This window comes from Lonchura striata, chromosome 1A (genome assembly GCF_050655825.1).
Source record: "Lonchura striata isolate lonStrDom1 chromosome 1A, ASM5065582v1, whole genome shotgun sequence".
Classification (NCBI taxonomy): Eukaryota; Metazoa; Chordata; class Aves; order Passeriformes; family Estrildidae; genus Lonchura; species Lonchura striata.
Genome location: NC_140741.1, coordinates 18670366 through 18684564, shown reverse-complemented (window position 1 = coordinate 18684564; position 14199 = coordinate 18670366). Strand labels below are relative to the sequence as shown.

General features: G+C 42.7%; 1 protein-coding gene across 7 annotated transcripts in view; it reads left to right on the top strand.

The window, feature by feature from the left end:
* The first annotated feature begins 1016 nt into the window (after nucleotides 1-1016).
* Nucleotides 1017-14199, top strand: part of MKRN1 (makorin ring finger protein 1) — a 20719-nt gene continuing 7536 nt past the window's right edge. For 3 of the 7 annotated variants that reach the window (XM_021552034.3, XM_021552033.3, XM_085568188.1), the window contains exons 1-3: nucleotides 1017-1199; nucleotides 8187-8315; nucleotides 12744-12970. In XM_021552034.3, the coding sequence (XP_021407709.2) occupies nucleotides 1030-1199; nucleotides 8187-8315; nucleotides 12744-12970 (526 nt within the window). In that variant the 5' untranslated portion in view covers nucleotides 1017-1029. The other 4 variants (XM_085568184.1, XM_085568185.1, XM_021552035.4 and 1 more) reach the window with 4 other exon arrangements.

Sequence of the window (14199 nt, the reverse complement as noted above, 5' to 3'; positions counted from 1 at the left end):
GCCCAGGTCTGGATTCTGCATATTCCAGAAAATGCCAGCAAGCATTCCCATTGCCTCATTCCTTAGGTACTTTGAGGGCACTGAAGTCATTGTTTCAAGGAAATCTGAAAACGGATTTATCTCTTCTCTCCTGTGCTCTTCCTAAAGTCCAGCATCTTAGGGCACTGTCTTAGTGCCTATGTTTAGAGTAAAGGCTTAATTTTGGTATTTTCTGGAGTGACTGATGGCCTGGATACATTTGATTTATAAATGTATTTTCAAGGAGAGAGGCAAAATATCAGTAACACTGCACTGACAGCCTTCTCCTTCACCTTGCCCCTGCGCCCCAGCTTGTCACTATCTTTTTGGAGCGTGTTTAGTACTTGTCTTAAGGTTCTTGGCAGTAGGAAGCCAAGGGCACCATGTGGATCAGGCAAACACTAGTTTCACAACCAGGATTTATCACAGAAGCACAGAACAGGTCGGCTCGGTGGGACCATCACCCGGCCCAACCTCCCTCCTCAAGCAGGGAACTGTCGTAGGGCACACGACACGGGATTGCGTCCAGAGGGTTGTGGAATATGTGCAGTGAGGGAGCTCCTACAGCAGAAGGACGCGATGTTTCCCACCCCATTAGCGCCGCACCGGGCGGCTCAGTGCCAACTTTCGGGCTGGGCCTTTGCGGCGCCACTGTCCCGTTCCGCCCTCCGCCCCCCGCCGGCGCCACGTCGCCGTTCCGTGTCGTTCCCGCCTGGAAAAGACCCTTTCCCGCTGGCCTGATCCCGGCGGGGCGAGCCCAGCCCGGTGCCCAGGCGTGGGGCCGCGCCACGGGGCCGCGCTCCCGCGCGGGGGCGCGCGCCGTGCCTGCGGCCGCGCGAGGGCAGCACCGGCGCGGCCCCGCCCCCGGCGCGTTCGCGCGCGCCCGCCCCGCTCGGCCAACGGGAGCCGCCGCTCGGCCCGGGGGGGCGTGGCCGCGCCCCGCCCCGCCCCGCCGGAAGGATCCGCTCCCGGAAGTTCCGGCGCTGCCGCCGCTCTGCGGGATAAACAGTAATGGCGGAGGCGGTGGCGGCGCTGGAGACAACGGCGGGCGCGGCGGCCGCGGCCCTGGGGTCGCCCGCGGCGCCCGCGGGAGCGGCGGCCGTCGCCTTCGACTTCGCGGCCGTGCCGCCGCCATCCGCGGGGCCTGGCGGAGGCGGTTGGACCAAGCAGGTCACCTGCAGGTACGCGCCGTCCGCGGCGGGGGGGGAGCGGGAGGGAGGCGGGCGGGCGCGGCCGCCCTTCCCTGTCCTTTTCTTTTCCCGTCCCTTCTCCCCGCAGTGTCCTCCCCCCCCCCTCTGACCCGGGGCCTTTCCCTCACTGCCGCCGCCCCCCCCGCCCCTCCCCCCACGGTCACGTACGCGCTGCGCGCGCCCGCCCGCGGCGCGCGCCGGCCCCGCCCCGCGCGCGTCCCCGGGGGCGGCGAACGGGAGCGGCCCCGGGCGGGAGCGGCCCCGGGCGGGAGCGGCCCCGGGCGGGAGCGGCCCCGGGCGGGAGCGGCCCCGGGCGGGAGCGGCCCCGGGCGGGGCTGCGGCGCCGCCAGCCGGGCCCGCCGGTGGGGGCGGTGCGGGCCGCGGCCTTTCTCCAGCCGCGGCCTCGTGCGAAAGTGTTCCCTGCGGCCTAGCGCCCGCGGGCCGCTCGGTGCCGTGCGGGAACGGGCCCGCAGTGCTCGGCGCGAAGGACGCGGTGCGAAAGGAAGTCCTGCAGCCGCGTTCCGCAAAGCGCGACAAAGCAGGAAACGCGACGTAATTTAAGTTGTTGTGCGACTCAGTCGAAATTTGAAATTGGGAATTGACTCGTGGTTGGTATAGCGAAAACTATGGATTAAACCGGAGAACATGTTGCAGAACGTGCGAAGTGGCCCTGGCTGTGTCACATAGAGGTTCTGTGTGCTGCGTCATTTCCTATCCGTGTTTTCCTTTAAACTATATTTCTGATAAATCTTCTTTCTGGGGTTATGCAAGCCATACTGCGTGTTTTAAAGCTTGCCAGATGGACTATTTTTCAACCTACAGTGCTGGTCGGTTGGCAGACAGAAAGGAATTTAAAACAATTTTGTGAACATAGGCATATATTAGTTAATATAAAAGCAAGTGATAATCTAAGATTAACATCGATTAACGTCTCCTGATTTTTTTTAGATTTATTTATTTAATAAATTGCATTTAACGTGATTGTGGGCAAATAAATTCCAAGTTATGGGGAAGCAAAAAGGACCATCCCTTGGTTAGGAAGGAAGAGGCTCTAGATCTTGATCGAGTTTTTTTATATCTCCTCTGCTTGCTTTTTCCCCCATTTGTTTCAGCGGCAGATTGCAGCAGCAGCAGCATGAGGAGCCGCTGCTCGGCTTTCGCAGGGAGCTCGCTGGCTCTGTCTGTCTCGCATCCCTGCTCGCTGTTGCTCCACATCAATTCTGGCTAATGCCCAGCTAAGTGCTCCCCTTCGGGCAGCTGCGTTCAGCTGCGCTCTCGGGGTGCTGCTGCTGCTGCTGGTGCAGGCAGAGCGTTTTGCCTGCGAATCCCCAGGTTAATGTTTGATGCTGGTGATGAGGAAATGACTGGGAACGGTGCTTAGCTCAGCTTTAAGTGAGACACAAGGTCAGTGCTCCCTCTATTTAAGTTTGCCTCCTAATTTCTGAAGATCGAAAGGCTCAATTAGGCAAATTGGATTTGTGAGACAGCAATGGAATAGGTATAGATGCAGGATCGATTTACTGAAGACAGCGACTGCCATAGTACAGAAACAGTCAAGTTCATCAGTGTCCTGCAGTGCAGAGAGTCGAGGGAATATATTTATTTGCAAATGCACAGGCTGAGTGAGAAGCTAAAGCTACTCTTTCGTAATGGTTAATGTGCTTTAATTTGAGATTAAACAATGGGATCTTGGCCTTGGATCTAATGGATCTCCATTCGTTGTTCTCTTTGCCTAATCCTGATAGTTATCCCATTGCTTGCTTTATTAATTTTTATGGGACCGTTCAAGTTGGAGGGAGAATAGCTTTACTCAGACTTTAAAATGAAATTAGCAATTTTGACTTGCTCTTCTAAGAACCTGTGATAAAAATTTTGGATTTCTGTGTTTGATTTTGATAGGATATATTCATATGTAGGAAGATATGTTTCTTACTATTAAATTTTGGTTTACCTTTATAAATGAGCTAGAAAACTCAACAGTGAGATGAAGAAGTTAAATTTCAAAATGCAGGTTTTTAGTGTAGGAGGTAGAGCAGTTTCTGTTTGAGTAACACTGCACAATTTTTTTTTTTTTTTGTTCACAGGCTTTTTTAGTTGAATCATCATAGGGGTGACAGTAAATGCTGCCTGAAAAACTTTTGGGAGACAGTCCCTTCAGTATAAGGAGCTAGCACGTGATGGCTGGTGCATAAATGCTGCTGGTTTATGGAAACTGGAAGGTTTAAAATTGGTACCATAAGTTCTTGCTGCTCCTTTGAATAGCTGATATGATAAATAGGTTGGTTAATGAGTTTTAATATACCGGTATGATATCCTTGGGATGGATTATTAATATCTCAGGGTGAGAGACACAATGACTAAGAAGAAGGACTTTGGTTTCTCCTACACATACAGTTTTGTTGATGTTACCCTTCTGTTTTTCTTGCAGCTAAAGTTCAGAAGTCTCAGGGTGAAATATGGGAAATTATGTTCCCTAAGAGAAGATGAAAAAGGTTGTGTTTTTGTTTTTTTTTTTTTACCTCTGTGGTTTAGCAGTTTTCAAGACTTGTCTTTTGTAAAAATTTACAGTATTTTAATCTGGAGTAAGTGGCAGGGAAACAAAGTTAATTCAGAACTTGTTCACTATGATCTTCTTACTGATATGTTTGCAATCAAAAGAATGGTTGTCCTTACCAGGTTCCTCAGTCCTTCCAGTTCAGATGGCTGTGTGGTTTTATTGAGCAGTGCTATAGCCAATCTTTTTTTTCCAAAGGCTTAACACTGTTTGTTCCATGCTTGTGTTTTCCAGATGTCATGCGACATTAAAAGTCATCAAGTTGATGTAAACAAATTGCATTTCACTTGTTTGTTTTAGAACTGAATGTAAATAAAACCCCTAGCAACTAAGTGGTGTATTTTCAGAGCTGTCTACGTGTTTGTACCTTAGCTGTTCTCCCTGAAAACCTGGGTCTGGTATTTTTTTTCTTTTCATGTGAAGAGTGTGCATCTGTGATGTCAAGTCAGGCCTTTTTAATTCCATGCAGCACCAGGGATGAGGTGACAGCCTGCCTGAATTCCCCTTTCATGGCTGCTCTGGTCTGCATCCCCTGGTAACTTCTAAAGGAGGTTATGGAGAAGGGATAATGAGCTAAATGCTGTGAAGATCAACTCTTTTTTTTTTCCCTTTTATGAACTTGCATGAACTCCAGCAGAATTTCATTGGCAAGTAATGTGGCTGAACATCCAGGAGCTGTGCTAGAGCAGTGTGCTTAGCCTCTTTCCTTCTGCCTTCTTCCCAGGAATTCTCAGTCTCGGTAGGCACCTGAAGAAGCTGACGGCTGCAGGTGGATGTTACCCTGAGTTTCCCCATCTGCCCGTCATGGCAGTGTCTTGGGTTTTGAAGGAGGTTTGCTATTGGCTGTAACATTCTAATTTAGCTGAACCAGTAGTTTGATAGAACAAACTGACATTACCTGAAAGCAGAAACCTCAAGTAAAGAACAGACTACATCTGAATAAGGAAATGCATTGCAAGGTTCCAAAGCTACAGAAGGAAGATGTGTCTGTTGAGAAATACCTGTGAAAATCAGGATATGCTCTTTTGATCAAGACATTCATAACTAGATATGTGTTGAACCTTTTTCAGTGATAAAATGCCAGTGCAGGCAATTATTAATTTTGTCTGGTTGTTCCATGTGTTGGTGTCACTCATGTTTTTTACAGTCGTGCAGTGAGCTAAACTGGGGAAATTATCTGGACTTGGACCCTTATGACTCCTCTAGTCTGGCTTCCCAAGCAGCTTAACAAAATTACACTTGTATATTATAATTGGAAGGACAGAGAGCACTGCTTCAATAAGTGCTTTTTTGGATGACAGCATCACAGAGGCTCAGAGAAAATCCACTTATGTACTTGTCTTGATCTAGTTTTATCTTTTCAGATGAAATTACATGTCTTCTCTGACTACTTGACCAAATGCAAATTTTAGATATCCTTCTATATGTCAGTGTGTAAGGCAGATAACTCATATATTTCTCAGTTTTAAGGATGCTTTTTTTTCCTGTAATTAGAATGAAGAGGCTGGTGTTGCTGTTGAGTAGGGTTAAATTGAAAACTCTGTGTGAGTAAAGATGCTCTCCAAAATAAATTTCATTATCTTACCCAAAAATAATGCACTCTGTTTTGTTGGGTTTGTTTGTTTTTTTTTTTTCACTTGGCCAAAGTGTTTTAGCCAAACACTGAAATTTGATATGTAAAGTGTTATGTTCTTTGTGACTTTAAAGTAAAAATCTTATCTCTTGGTGAGGGGGAGGGTTGTGGAAGAAGTTGGGGTGTAATCCTAAGAGAAATACATTCTTCCCCTCCCACTCCAGCCTTCTTGTTCAAATAATGCTGAGTTTGCTGCATAGGATTGAAGGCCTTAAAGAGTGATGTGTGAATTAGAGCCTGGAGTGCTTTATGTTTATCTTTTGCCCTTCATAGCCTACCATCTCAATGTGAATTGTGACAACTTTCACAATTACATGGAATCTGCATTTGCAGAGGATCTTCTGATGTAAACTGGGAAGGAAGGAAAGGTGTTTGTAGCTTCATTTTCCCTATCACACAGTGGGACAATCCAATTTTGGGGCTTAGGTACTTACCATAAAACATGTCAGCCAAATAGTTTCTATCAGATGTCCTCACTTCAGGCAGGAGCCTTTCTGCCAGTCACTTACTTCAGCTGCAGTGGTGTGGCTGTGCAGAGTGTCTGGGCAGTGATCTGATCCAGATTAAAAATAACTGGGGGCAGCAGAAGGAATATCAGGTTCCATTGCAGCCATTTCCTGGTCTGTGCCAGCTGGTGGCTGTGAAGTTGCTGCCCCAGCACTTGAGGGAAGCAATGCTGTGTGGAAATAAGCAAAGGGTGAAGATAACACTGGTTAGAGAACAAACGTTAAGCAATCTGAAATCCTTTTTTTTTTTTACCCTATCGGTGTGACTCCCATTTCTTAAGAGCAATCAAGCCAGAAATTCTAGTTATATTCTAGTTCCATGACTTCATGGGTGGCCAGATTTGGTTTTGATTTTGTTTGGGGGGCTTTTTTGGTTTGTTTGGGGAAGAAGGAGGTTAAGTATGGGTGGTTTATTTTTGGTTGGGTGTTGGTTAGGTTTTTTTTTTAACTTTTGACATGGGTCATTATAGGTGGTTTATGCTGATGGGTGGGTGGGTGTGACTTTTAGGGGGTTTTGTGTGTTTTTTGTTCATGGTGGAGAGTGCTGGTTGTATAGCAGGGACGAGTCTTGTTCTGTTTTTGCAGCACCCTGTTCCGGTGACTTAGCTGCTTGTGCTTCCACCTGACCCTGCAGAGCCTCATCTGGGTCTTGTACTGCTTGTTTTTTACGTAGGATCACATTTCTTACCTGGTTAATTTGTCTGCAGGGTACAGACAGGACATTTGGAGTGTGAATTGCAGCCTGATGGCAAGTGTCAGGTTGTGTTCGGTAAGGCTAGTTGAGAATTTTTTTATTCTTGGTATGTTGAATACACCAGTGGTATTGCACATGGTGGGTTATCAGCTGCCTAAACGCTGAACCTCAGGTTTTAATATTTCTCTAAAACTGGATTGCAGATGTAGCTCTACTTATGTCATTTAGTGCATTGTTCACTGGCTTTATCTGATTTCTTCAAAATACCATGGACTAAATAGCTGTGTAGAAGTGCATGCAGTTCAACATCTTATCATATTTCCTGGTCAGGAATATTCAACTTGAAGGTACTGTTTGGTGAAGAGTTATCCTGATCTTAGTTGTTGCCGTTGAAAGATGATCCCTGTCTCTTGTGCTGGCTGTGAGGCTGCACTCAGCTGCTTGGAGGGCTTGGTTCTGCTGGCTCTGCAAAGTGCTGGAAGTGTGGAACAGGAGGAGGGCAGGACTGCCCCATTCAGCAGCAATGTCATCTGCTTCTCAGCCTTCCCTTCAGTAGTGTTTTGTATGAGAACTAAATCCTCACAGATTTTCTTCTTTACTAGCTCTTCCTATTTCCAGTGAGTTCAGAGTTTGCAGCTTGTTATCTGGAGGCAGTGCAATTTCTTTATAAACTGAAGTGTTGGTAAACGTTTATGGATTCAGTTTTTACACAGGATTTTTTCATTTGTTTTCTTTGTTTTTCTTGGCTAATACTTTTATGTGGATTGGGAAAGGTGTACTTGAACTTTTCGGTTGTAGTTTTGACCATACTGAATCTGTACAGTTATGGTGCCTTGAATTTATTGAAGCTTGTTCTTCTAGGTTAAAATTGAAAAATTCTTGAAAACCGCTCTGCAGTTCTCTTGAATAACTGAATTGAAGGTGCTAAATTAAGCTTGTGCTACTTGACATGCTGAAATTGATCAAACTATCCTCAAAAGCTTTGAAACTGTCCAGGTTTTTCAAGACAAGCAGCACAGTATTGAAGCAGGGTGCTTTAATTTATTTGCTCCTATTGCAGGAACTAATGTGTGTGTTTTGTCAGATGTGTATATGTCAGATGTAATTATCCATCACAAACGTGTTTTTCATTCTTGGAAAGGAAATCACATTTGACTGATTTATGAATCCAGAATAGATTTAAAACCTTAGGTGATTTAGGGTGTGTCTGGATTTCATTCTTGTATCCACTGTTGCGTTTTCGCTTGTGTCAGGACACAGGGGCTACAAATAAAACTTGTGTCAATCTGCTCGATCCAAGACTCTTTCCTCATAGTGTCACAGCCCAGGATAACTTTGTTTTTACAGTTATGTGTTTTTTTTCCCTAGGCTTATGTAAGAGCAAGTCCCTAAATGTGAAGCACAGTTCATTGTAGTAGCTGAGGCTTCATCTTTCCTCAAATGTTCTTATTTTTATGGTTATACTAGGGCGGGGTCCCATGAGTCTTTATTGTTCTTAATGCAGCATACCTTGATTTATAGTAACAAGATCATCCAAATACTTTTGCAGCTTCAGTGCTTCTCCTTAACTCACCATTATCTTCTCTTACAGATACTTCATGCATGGAGTCTGCAAGGAAGGAGATAACTGCCGCTACTCCCATGACCTCTCCACCAGTCAGTCTGCCATGGTGTGCAGGTATTACCAGCGAGGATGCTGTGCTTATGGAGATCATTGCAGGTAAAGAAATGCCCCTGGCCATCCTGCAGGAAGCTTGGCACTCTGAATCCCTGAGCAGAGAGCTCAGGGAAATACTCTAGATCTTAGTGCTTTCCTTTTACAATGTAACTTCAGATACTTACAAAAATAGCTTTTCACTGACTCTCTTGTCTTGCCAAATACCAGTGTTTGCTATGCAAAAAAATGAGCAAAGGCAAGGTGATAACTGGTTTTCATGAAAGTGATAGTTGTCAGTATGGGGAGTTTTCTTAATTTTTATTAATAACATGAGTAGATTAATTGAAATCTGAGATTACATTCAGACTAGCTGAATGGATGAAACTGAGTTACACTATTTACGTGATCATAAAAGCCTGAACAGGTAAGAATTTGTTTTCTTCATGTTGCTTCTTGAGGAATTGGTACCCCGACACTGGAACTGCTGTTTTGGGAAAATGACTGGAATTTGTCTATAATATAAGTTCTAAGATGTTTCCTGTAAAAATAGCTTTACTTTATGAAAATATACTATGAATTTATCTATACCCCTGAAATTACAGTAAAAAAGAAATTGTGAAGAAGAAAAACAGATACTTTCCTAGTGGAGCAAGGCTTTACAAAGGGTTTATGGATGTTTAATCATTAATTTTATTAAAACTTACTATAAATTTTAACATTCTGTCTTACTGCACCTGTAATTAGTGATTAAACATTTGCATCATTATTTTATATGGTAGCTCATAGTTAGCTTTGCTTTCATGTTTCATAAAGGGTTACTATATGTGAGAAAGAAAACCTCTCTGTAGTCTTCTATCTGCCAGTATTGCTTTTAGATCATGTAGATTAGTGGTCTTCCAACTTTGGATCATGCACAAATCAGTTCAATATTTTTGAACTCCTACCAACATACACACTTATTTATAGTTTATATGTGTATATCTACATCTACTGCTGTACTAATGTTATGTACATTATAAAAGATAACCCAAAACCAGAATTTTAAAAATGGTGTATTAAAGGTGAAATGAAAAATATTTAGTAAGTATTTTATAAACGTCCAAAGCAATGTTTACTGTCACTAAAAGCCTTACTAGTAATTTTTTTTTTTTTTTTACTGACAGTAATGTTGATTCAATGGGCTTTTTATTATTTAAAATCTCAGTGTAATAGTTCTTGATGCATTTATTTGAGGGTCTCATTTGAAGTTGAATTTATTTCAGTCCTGGGTTTTAATGGTGGTTGTAGCAGAAAAAACATCTTTCACAAAGATATGCAGATCCAAAAGGAAGTGTATTGTTGGCTGCATGTACTAATGGGTGATAAATTTAGCTGGTAAGTTTCCACCTTCCCTGATGCCAATCAGCTCTTAGTGCAGATTAACTGGAAGGTATTGCATTTTTATATTTTTAGCAAATGGGTCCAATATACACTGGAATTCTGAATTTCAAAGGTTTTTAAACATGTTAGAGAAATCACTTTGCAAAATTTTTAGTGTGCAAGATAATGAAAGGTTTTTTGTAGTTGACACACTTGGGTAGGTTTTGGCTATAAAATCACATAATGGTAGAAGTACTTAATTTTCAAAGTGTTGTCTCCATACCACAAATTTCCTTCAAAAAGCAGCTATCTGTTCACGGAATGACTTTATCTTGGAGAGGCATTTTGAAGGTGGTTGGGTTTGGTTGATTTGGGTTTGTTGTTTTTTTTAATATCTGCTCAGCAGCATACTGCTGACACTGATTTGTCATCACAGAAAAGGGCAGCAAATTTGCAGCACTTGTCTTCCTGAAATAAACATGCATAACTCATCCATGATAATTTTTAAGTGCTTTGCCATGAGATAATCAGCAAACATTTGTGTAGTACAGAAGACTTTCATGGTAGTTCTTCACCTCATAACTTCAGTGAACATTTGAATGTTTAAAGGTCTATATTCATTACATTTTCTAGTGTCACTTGGCTGCTTCTGGATCCATCTTCACTACAATAAGAGATTGTAGTGATGAATTTCTGGCAGGGTGCTATCCCTGTACCCTTACCCTGCAATCTCTTATTGTGGTCAGAGCAGCTGCTGCTTCAGTGGTTTTACTTGCAGTTTTTCCATAAAGCATTGTTTTTATTAAAGTAATTGTATACTATTGAGAAGATATCTCCTCCAGTGAATCTTTTTGCTTTGTTAAAGAAGTAATTTGTTGAGAATGTTCCTCTACTGGTACATCTCTTCTTTGGTGACTCACAAAAAGCAGTTCATATTGAAACAGAATCTAGCAAGTATCATAAGCTGAGACGTGAAAAACGTGTACTTTTTCTTCTTCCATGCAGCAAACTTCCCACTCTGCACAATTTATTCTACTGCTTGTTTCTTCAAATTCTAGCAGTGTTTTCTTTGTGTTTCCCAACAGTATTTGCTGACAAAGGAATGTGTTTTACTTTGTCACCATGTTGTTTTCCATGGGTTATTTCAGTAATTTTTACCACAGTAGGAAGAAAAAGTGGTCCAGTGGCACGTGGCTTTTTCTTTCATTGTTGTGTAACAAACCTCAAAAGAGGTTTCTAACCCCTTACTGCGCAGTTCTGCAAAGTACTGCATTGAGTAGCACATGGCTTGAAACATCTGGGAAAAAATGTGGAGGTTTGTCTTTTTGTTCTGGATGTTTTGGTTTTCAATGTCTTGCTAATTGAGATGGCTTCATCCTTTCAGTAGCTAATATCTCAAGGTACAGCATCACTGACGGCATGGCTCTTCATTAATAATAGTGAGTGTAAATTCATATTTCAGACTGCCTTCTTGGTAATCTTGATCTCTTCTGTGGTTCCCTTTCCCCCCGAGTTCAAGAGCTGATTAGGTTGGCATTATTTTGCCTCATAGTGTGGCTGATGAGGAGCTCGTAGTATGAGCAGAACTGTTAGCTCTGACATTTTCTTGTTGGCTTTTGCTCACATTATCAGTGCTGTTCTCAGCCCACAGTTGGAGGAATCTTTTCAAGCACTTGTTCACTTTATCAGGGCTAGTTTAGGTGAAACAAGATCAGATAATCTGTTGATCCATTAAGTGGGCACTAGCAAAGTGCAGTATGTCACAATGTGCTGAAAATGAGCAGATGGGGTGCAACTATCAAACCCACTGGGTGGTGGAACACCTCCTCCTTCAGGGTACCTCACACATACCACACATGGGCTCTCTGATGTATGAACTGTGAGACCACTGCCATCAACATGTATCTTAATAATAATAATAATTTATTGTGGTTTTTAAGGGGAAAAACAACTAAGTTCTAGTATTTTCTTCCTGCACCCCATTAGATTGCCTTGGGCAACCTAATACCTTGTATGGTGCACATGCTTTAGAGGCCACAGATGTAGAGACCTGAAGGCTAGGATTTTAAATTTGTGCTCTTTAGGAGTGGGATTTCCAAGCTGACATTTGGTTTCCAAGCTGACAAAGGAGCACCTCTTTAATATGCAAGAATTGTGACACTTCTTTTTTTTTTAATCTGACACAAGCTAAGTGAATCACAGTCACTTCAAACTTCTGTGTGATCTCAAAAAATTCCCTCCTGTTGTCCTTGAAATTAGTCAGCAAATGTCTTAAGACTACAATAGTATATTTGTCATTTATTTTCCCCATGTAATCTCCTAGTTGCTGGAAGACAGATTTTTGAGGGAAATGGTGCCTTGCTGTTTATTGTGGATGGTAGGGCTAAAAGTGTTCTGATTCTCATTTTCCACAATAAGCTGAAAGGGGCATTAGGAATAAGTGCTCAAATTCAGTGTAAAATTTGCATGAGGCAAGATGCTGGGAAACAGGAAGAGAATCATTTATGTTGGTGGGGATTTCTGAATCTGCCAGCTGAGGCCAGGTTGCCCAAGGCATTGTCCAGCTTTGAATATCTACAAGCATGAAGATTGCGCACCCATTATAGCGTTTAACTACCCTCAGAGCAAATTTTTTTCCTGATATTCATAACTAATTTCCCATTTTGGATTGGTGTCTACTGACTGTCATCCTATCACTGCACCTCTTAGAAGACTCTGGCTTATCTTTCCTGTGGCTTCCCATGAGGTAATTGGAGACAGCAGTGTCTGTCCTGAGTCTTCTCTTTATAAAGCTGGATGAAGTAATTTTTCTCATTCAGCAGTACTGCGCATGTGTAATAGATAACTGACTGGTTTGGGACATATTTGGAGATCACTCTGTGTGTAAGAATTGTGCTCTTTTTTTCTCTAAATTATCAGGGTACCTTGTGTTTTCTTTAACAGTGTTGACAGACTACGCAAGTTGAAGTATTTCTCTATAAAGGGTCATCAGTGACTTTCTCATCCTAGCCATTTCTGGGTCCTACTTCCACATAGCATGTTCACATCTTCATTAGTTTATTTCCATACATGGGGCTGCTGTCTGGAGGTATTTTTTGTGGAAAGTTGACATTATGTGTTTTAACTTTTTAGATATGAACATACCAAGCCACTAATACAGGAAGAAGTGACTGATGTTAACCCAGAGGCAGAAATCTATCCATCAGTGTCCTCAGAGTTCGCATCGCTCCCTGAAACAGTTGAAGAATTTATTGCTGAGATAGAAGATGAAAATACAGATCTGGCAGTGACAGGAGTAGGGGCTGAAGACTGGGTGAATGCAGTGGAGTTTGTCCCTGGGCAGCCATACTGTGGACGTGGTAAGCTGATCCTGGGATAACAGTGAATTTCCATCATGGCTCAACAGTTTCTATGTAGTGCATTTATTTTAATGCATTTGGGTACAGCTATTCATATTTATTGATGAGTTCAAGAGAGCTTGGGTTTTACAGCTTGAGTAGTCAGATTGATTGTTTAATTCAGAAACCAGATATATTTCAGGTTGGTCTCTGCATGACTGGCTTTCTCTTGCTATGTTTCTGAACAGCTTGAGAATCTCCTTTTTAGTTTGCATATGGGATGGGAGAGGAAATTACTGGTGATAATACTGCTACTCTGGGGAGATAGTCTGCTGCCTTTGTGTTTTGGGTTGATTGATTTGGCTTGGGGTGGTTTTACAGTCTTTGAAAGGTTTTTCAGTGCAGATGCAGATTCCTGTAGAAGGAATTAAAGCCTAATGCTTACTTTTGTGAATCCCATGGCCAGAGGCTGAAAATTATTTATTCTAGTTAGATTTTGGAACTCAACTTTCTAATACTGTGACAGCTCACTATGAGAATGAGACTGAGGAAGCTCATCAAATAGGACCATAGTATTTGAGTGGCATACTCCTCATCTGTTTTTTCTGTCAAAATATAACAGTCTTGACATTAAAGTGAAAAGTAGGCTGAAGGGGTTCACTTTTAAGATAACTTCTAATATTTGTCTCTCTAAAGCATTAGGAGGAGTACTTAAATAAATGTTTGAATTCAAAATGGACACCTTGCATCCAGGAAAATTTGAAGATCTCATAGAGTTCTCAGATTATACTGCTTTGTCCCACTGCACTACTCAGAATCTCTGACTTGATTTGGAAAGAGAATTACCTTCTCAGTATTACAGGGTGCTGGTTGGAGCCTCCTCCCATCCAATTTGAGGAGGATGAAGAGGGATAATCAAGTGACACAAACAGTTTGCTAATGCTGTTTAGAAGTTTGGTTATGGAATTGCATAATAGATCTGTGAACTTGAGTATATCCCAAAGGAGTGAAAACTTGACCTCTACCTGTGAATGTGCCACCTTACTGACATGAAAGATAGAGCTTCTGTGCTTGTTGAGACAAAAGATTTTTTAAAATATTTTAATCAGAATATAATATTTTGATTGGAAGGAACCTCTGGATGTCATCTGGTTCATTTCCTGCTTAAAGTTTGCCAGGGGCTTTGTTTAGTTGAGTCTCTATCCTCAGAGATGTTCAAAGGGCCATAACTACTGGGTATCCTTTGTGGT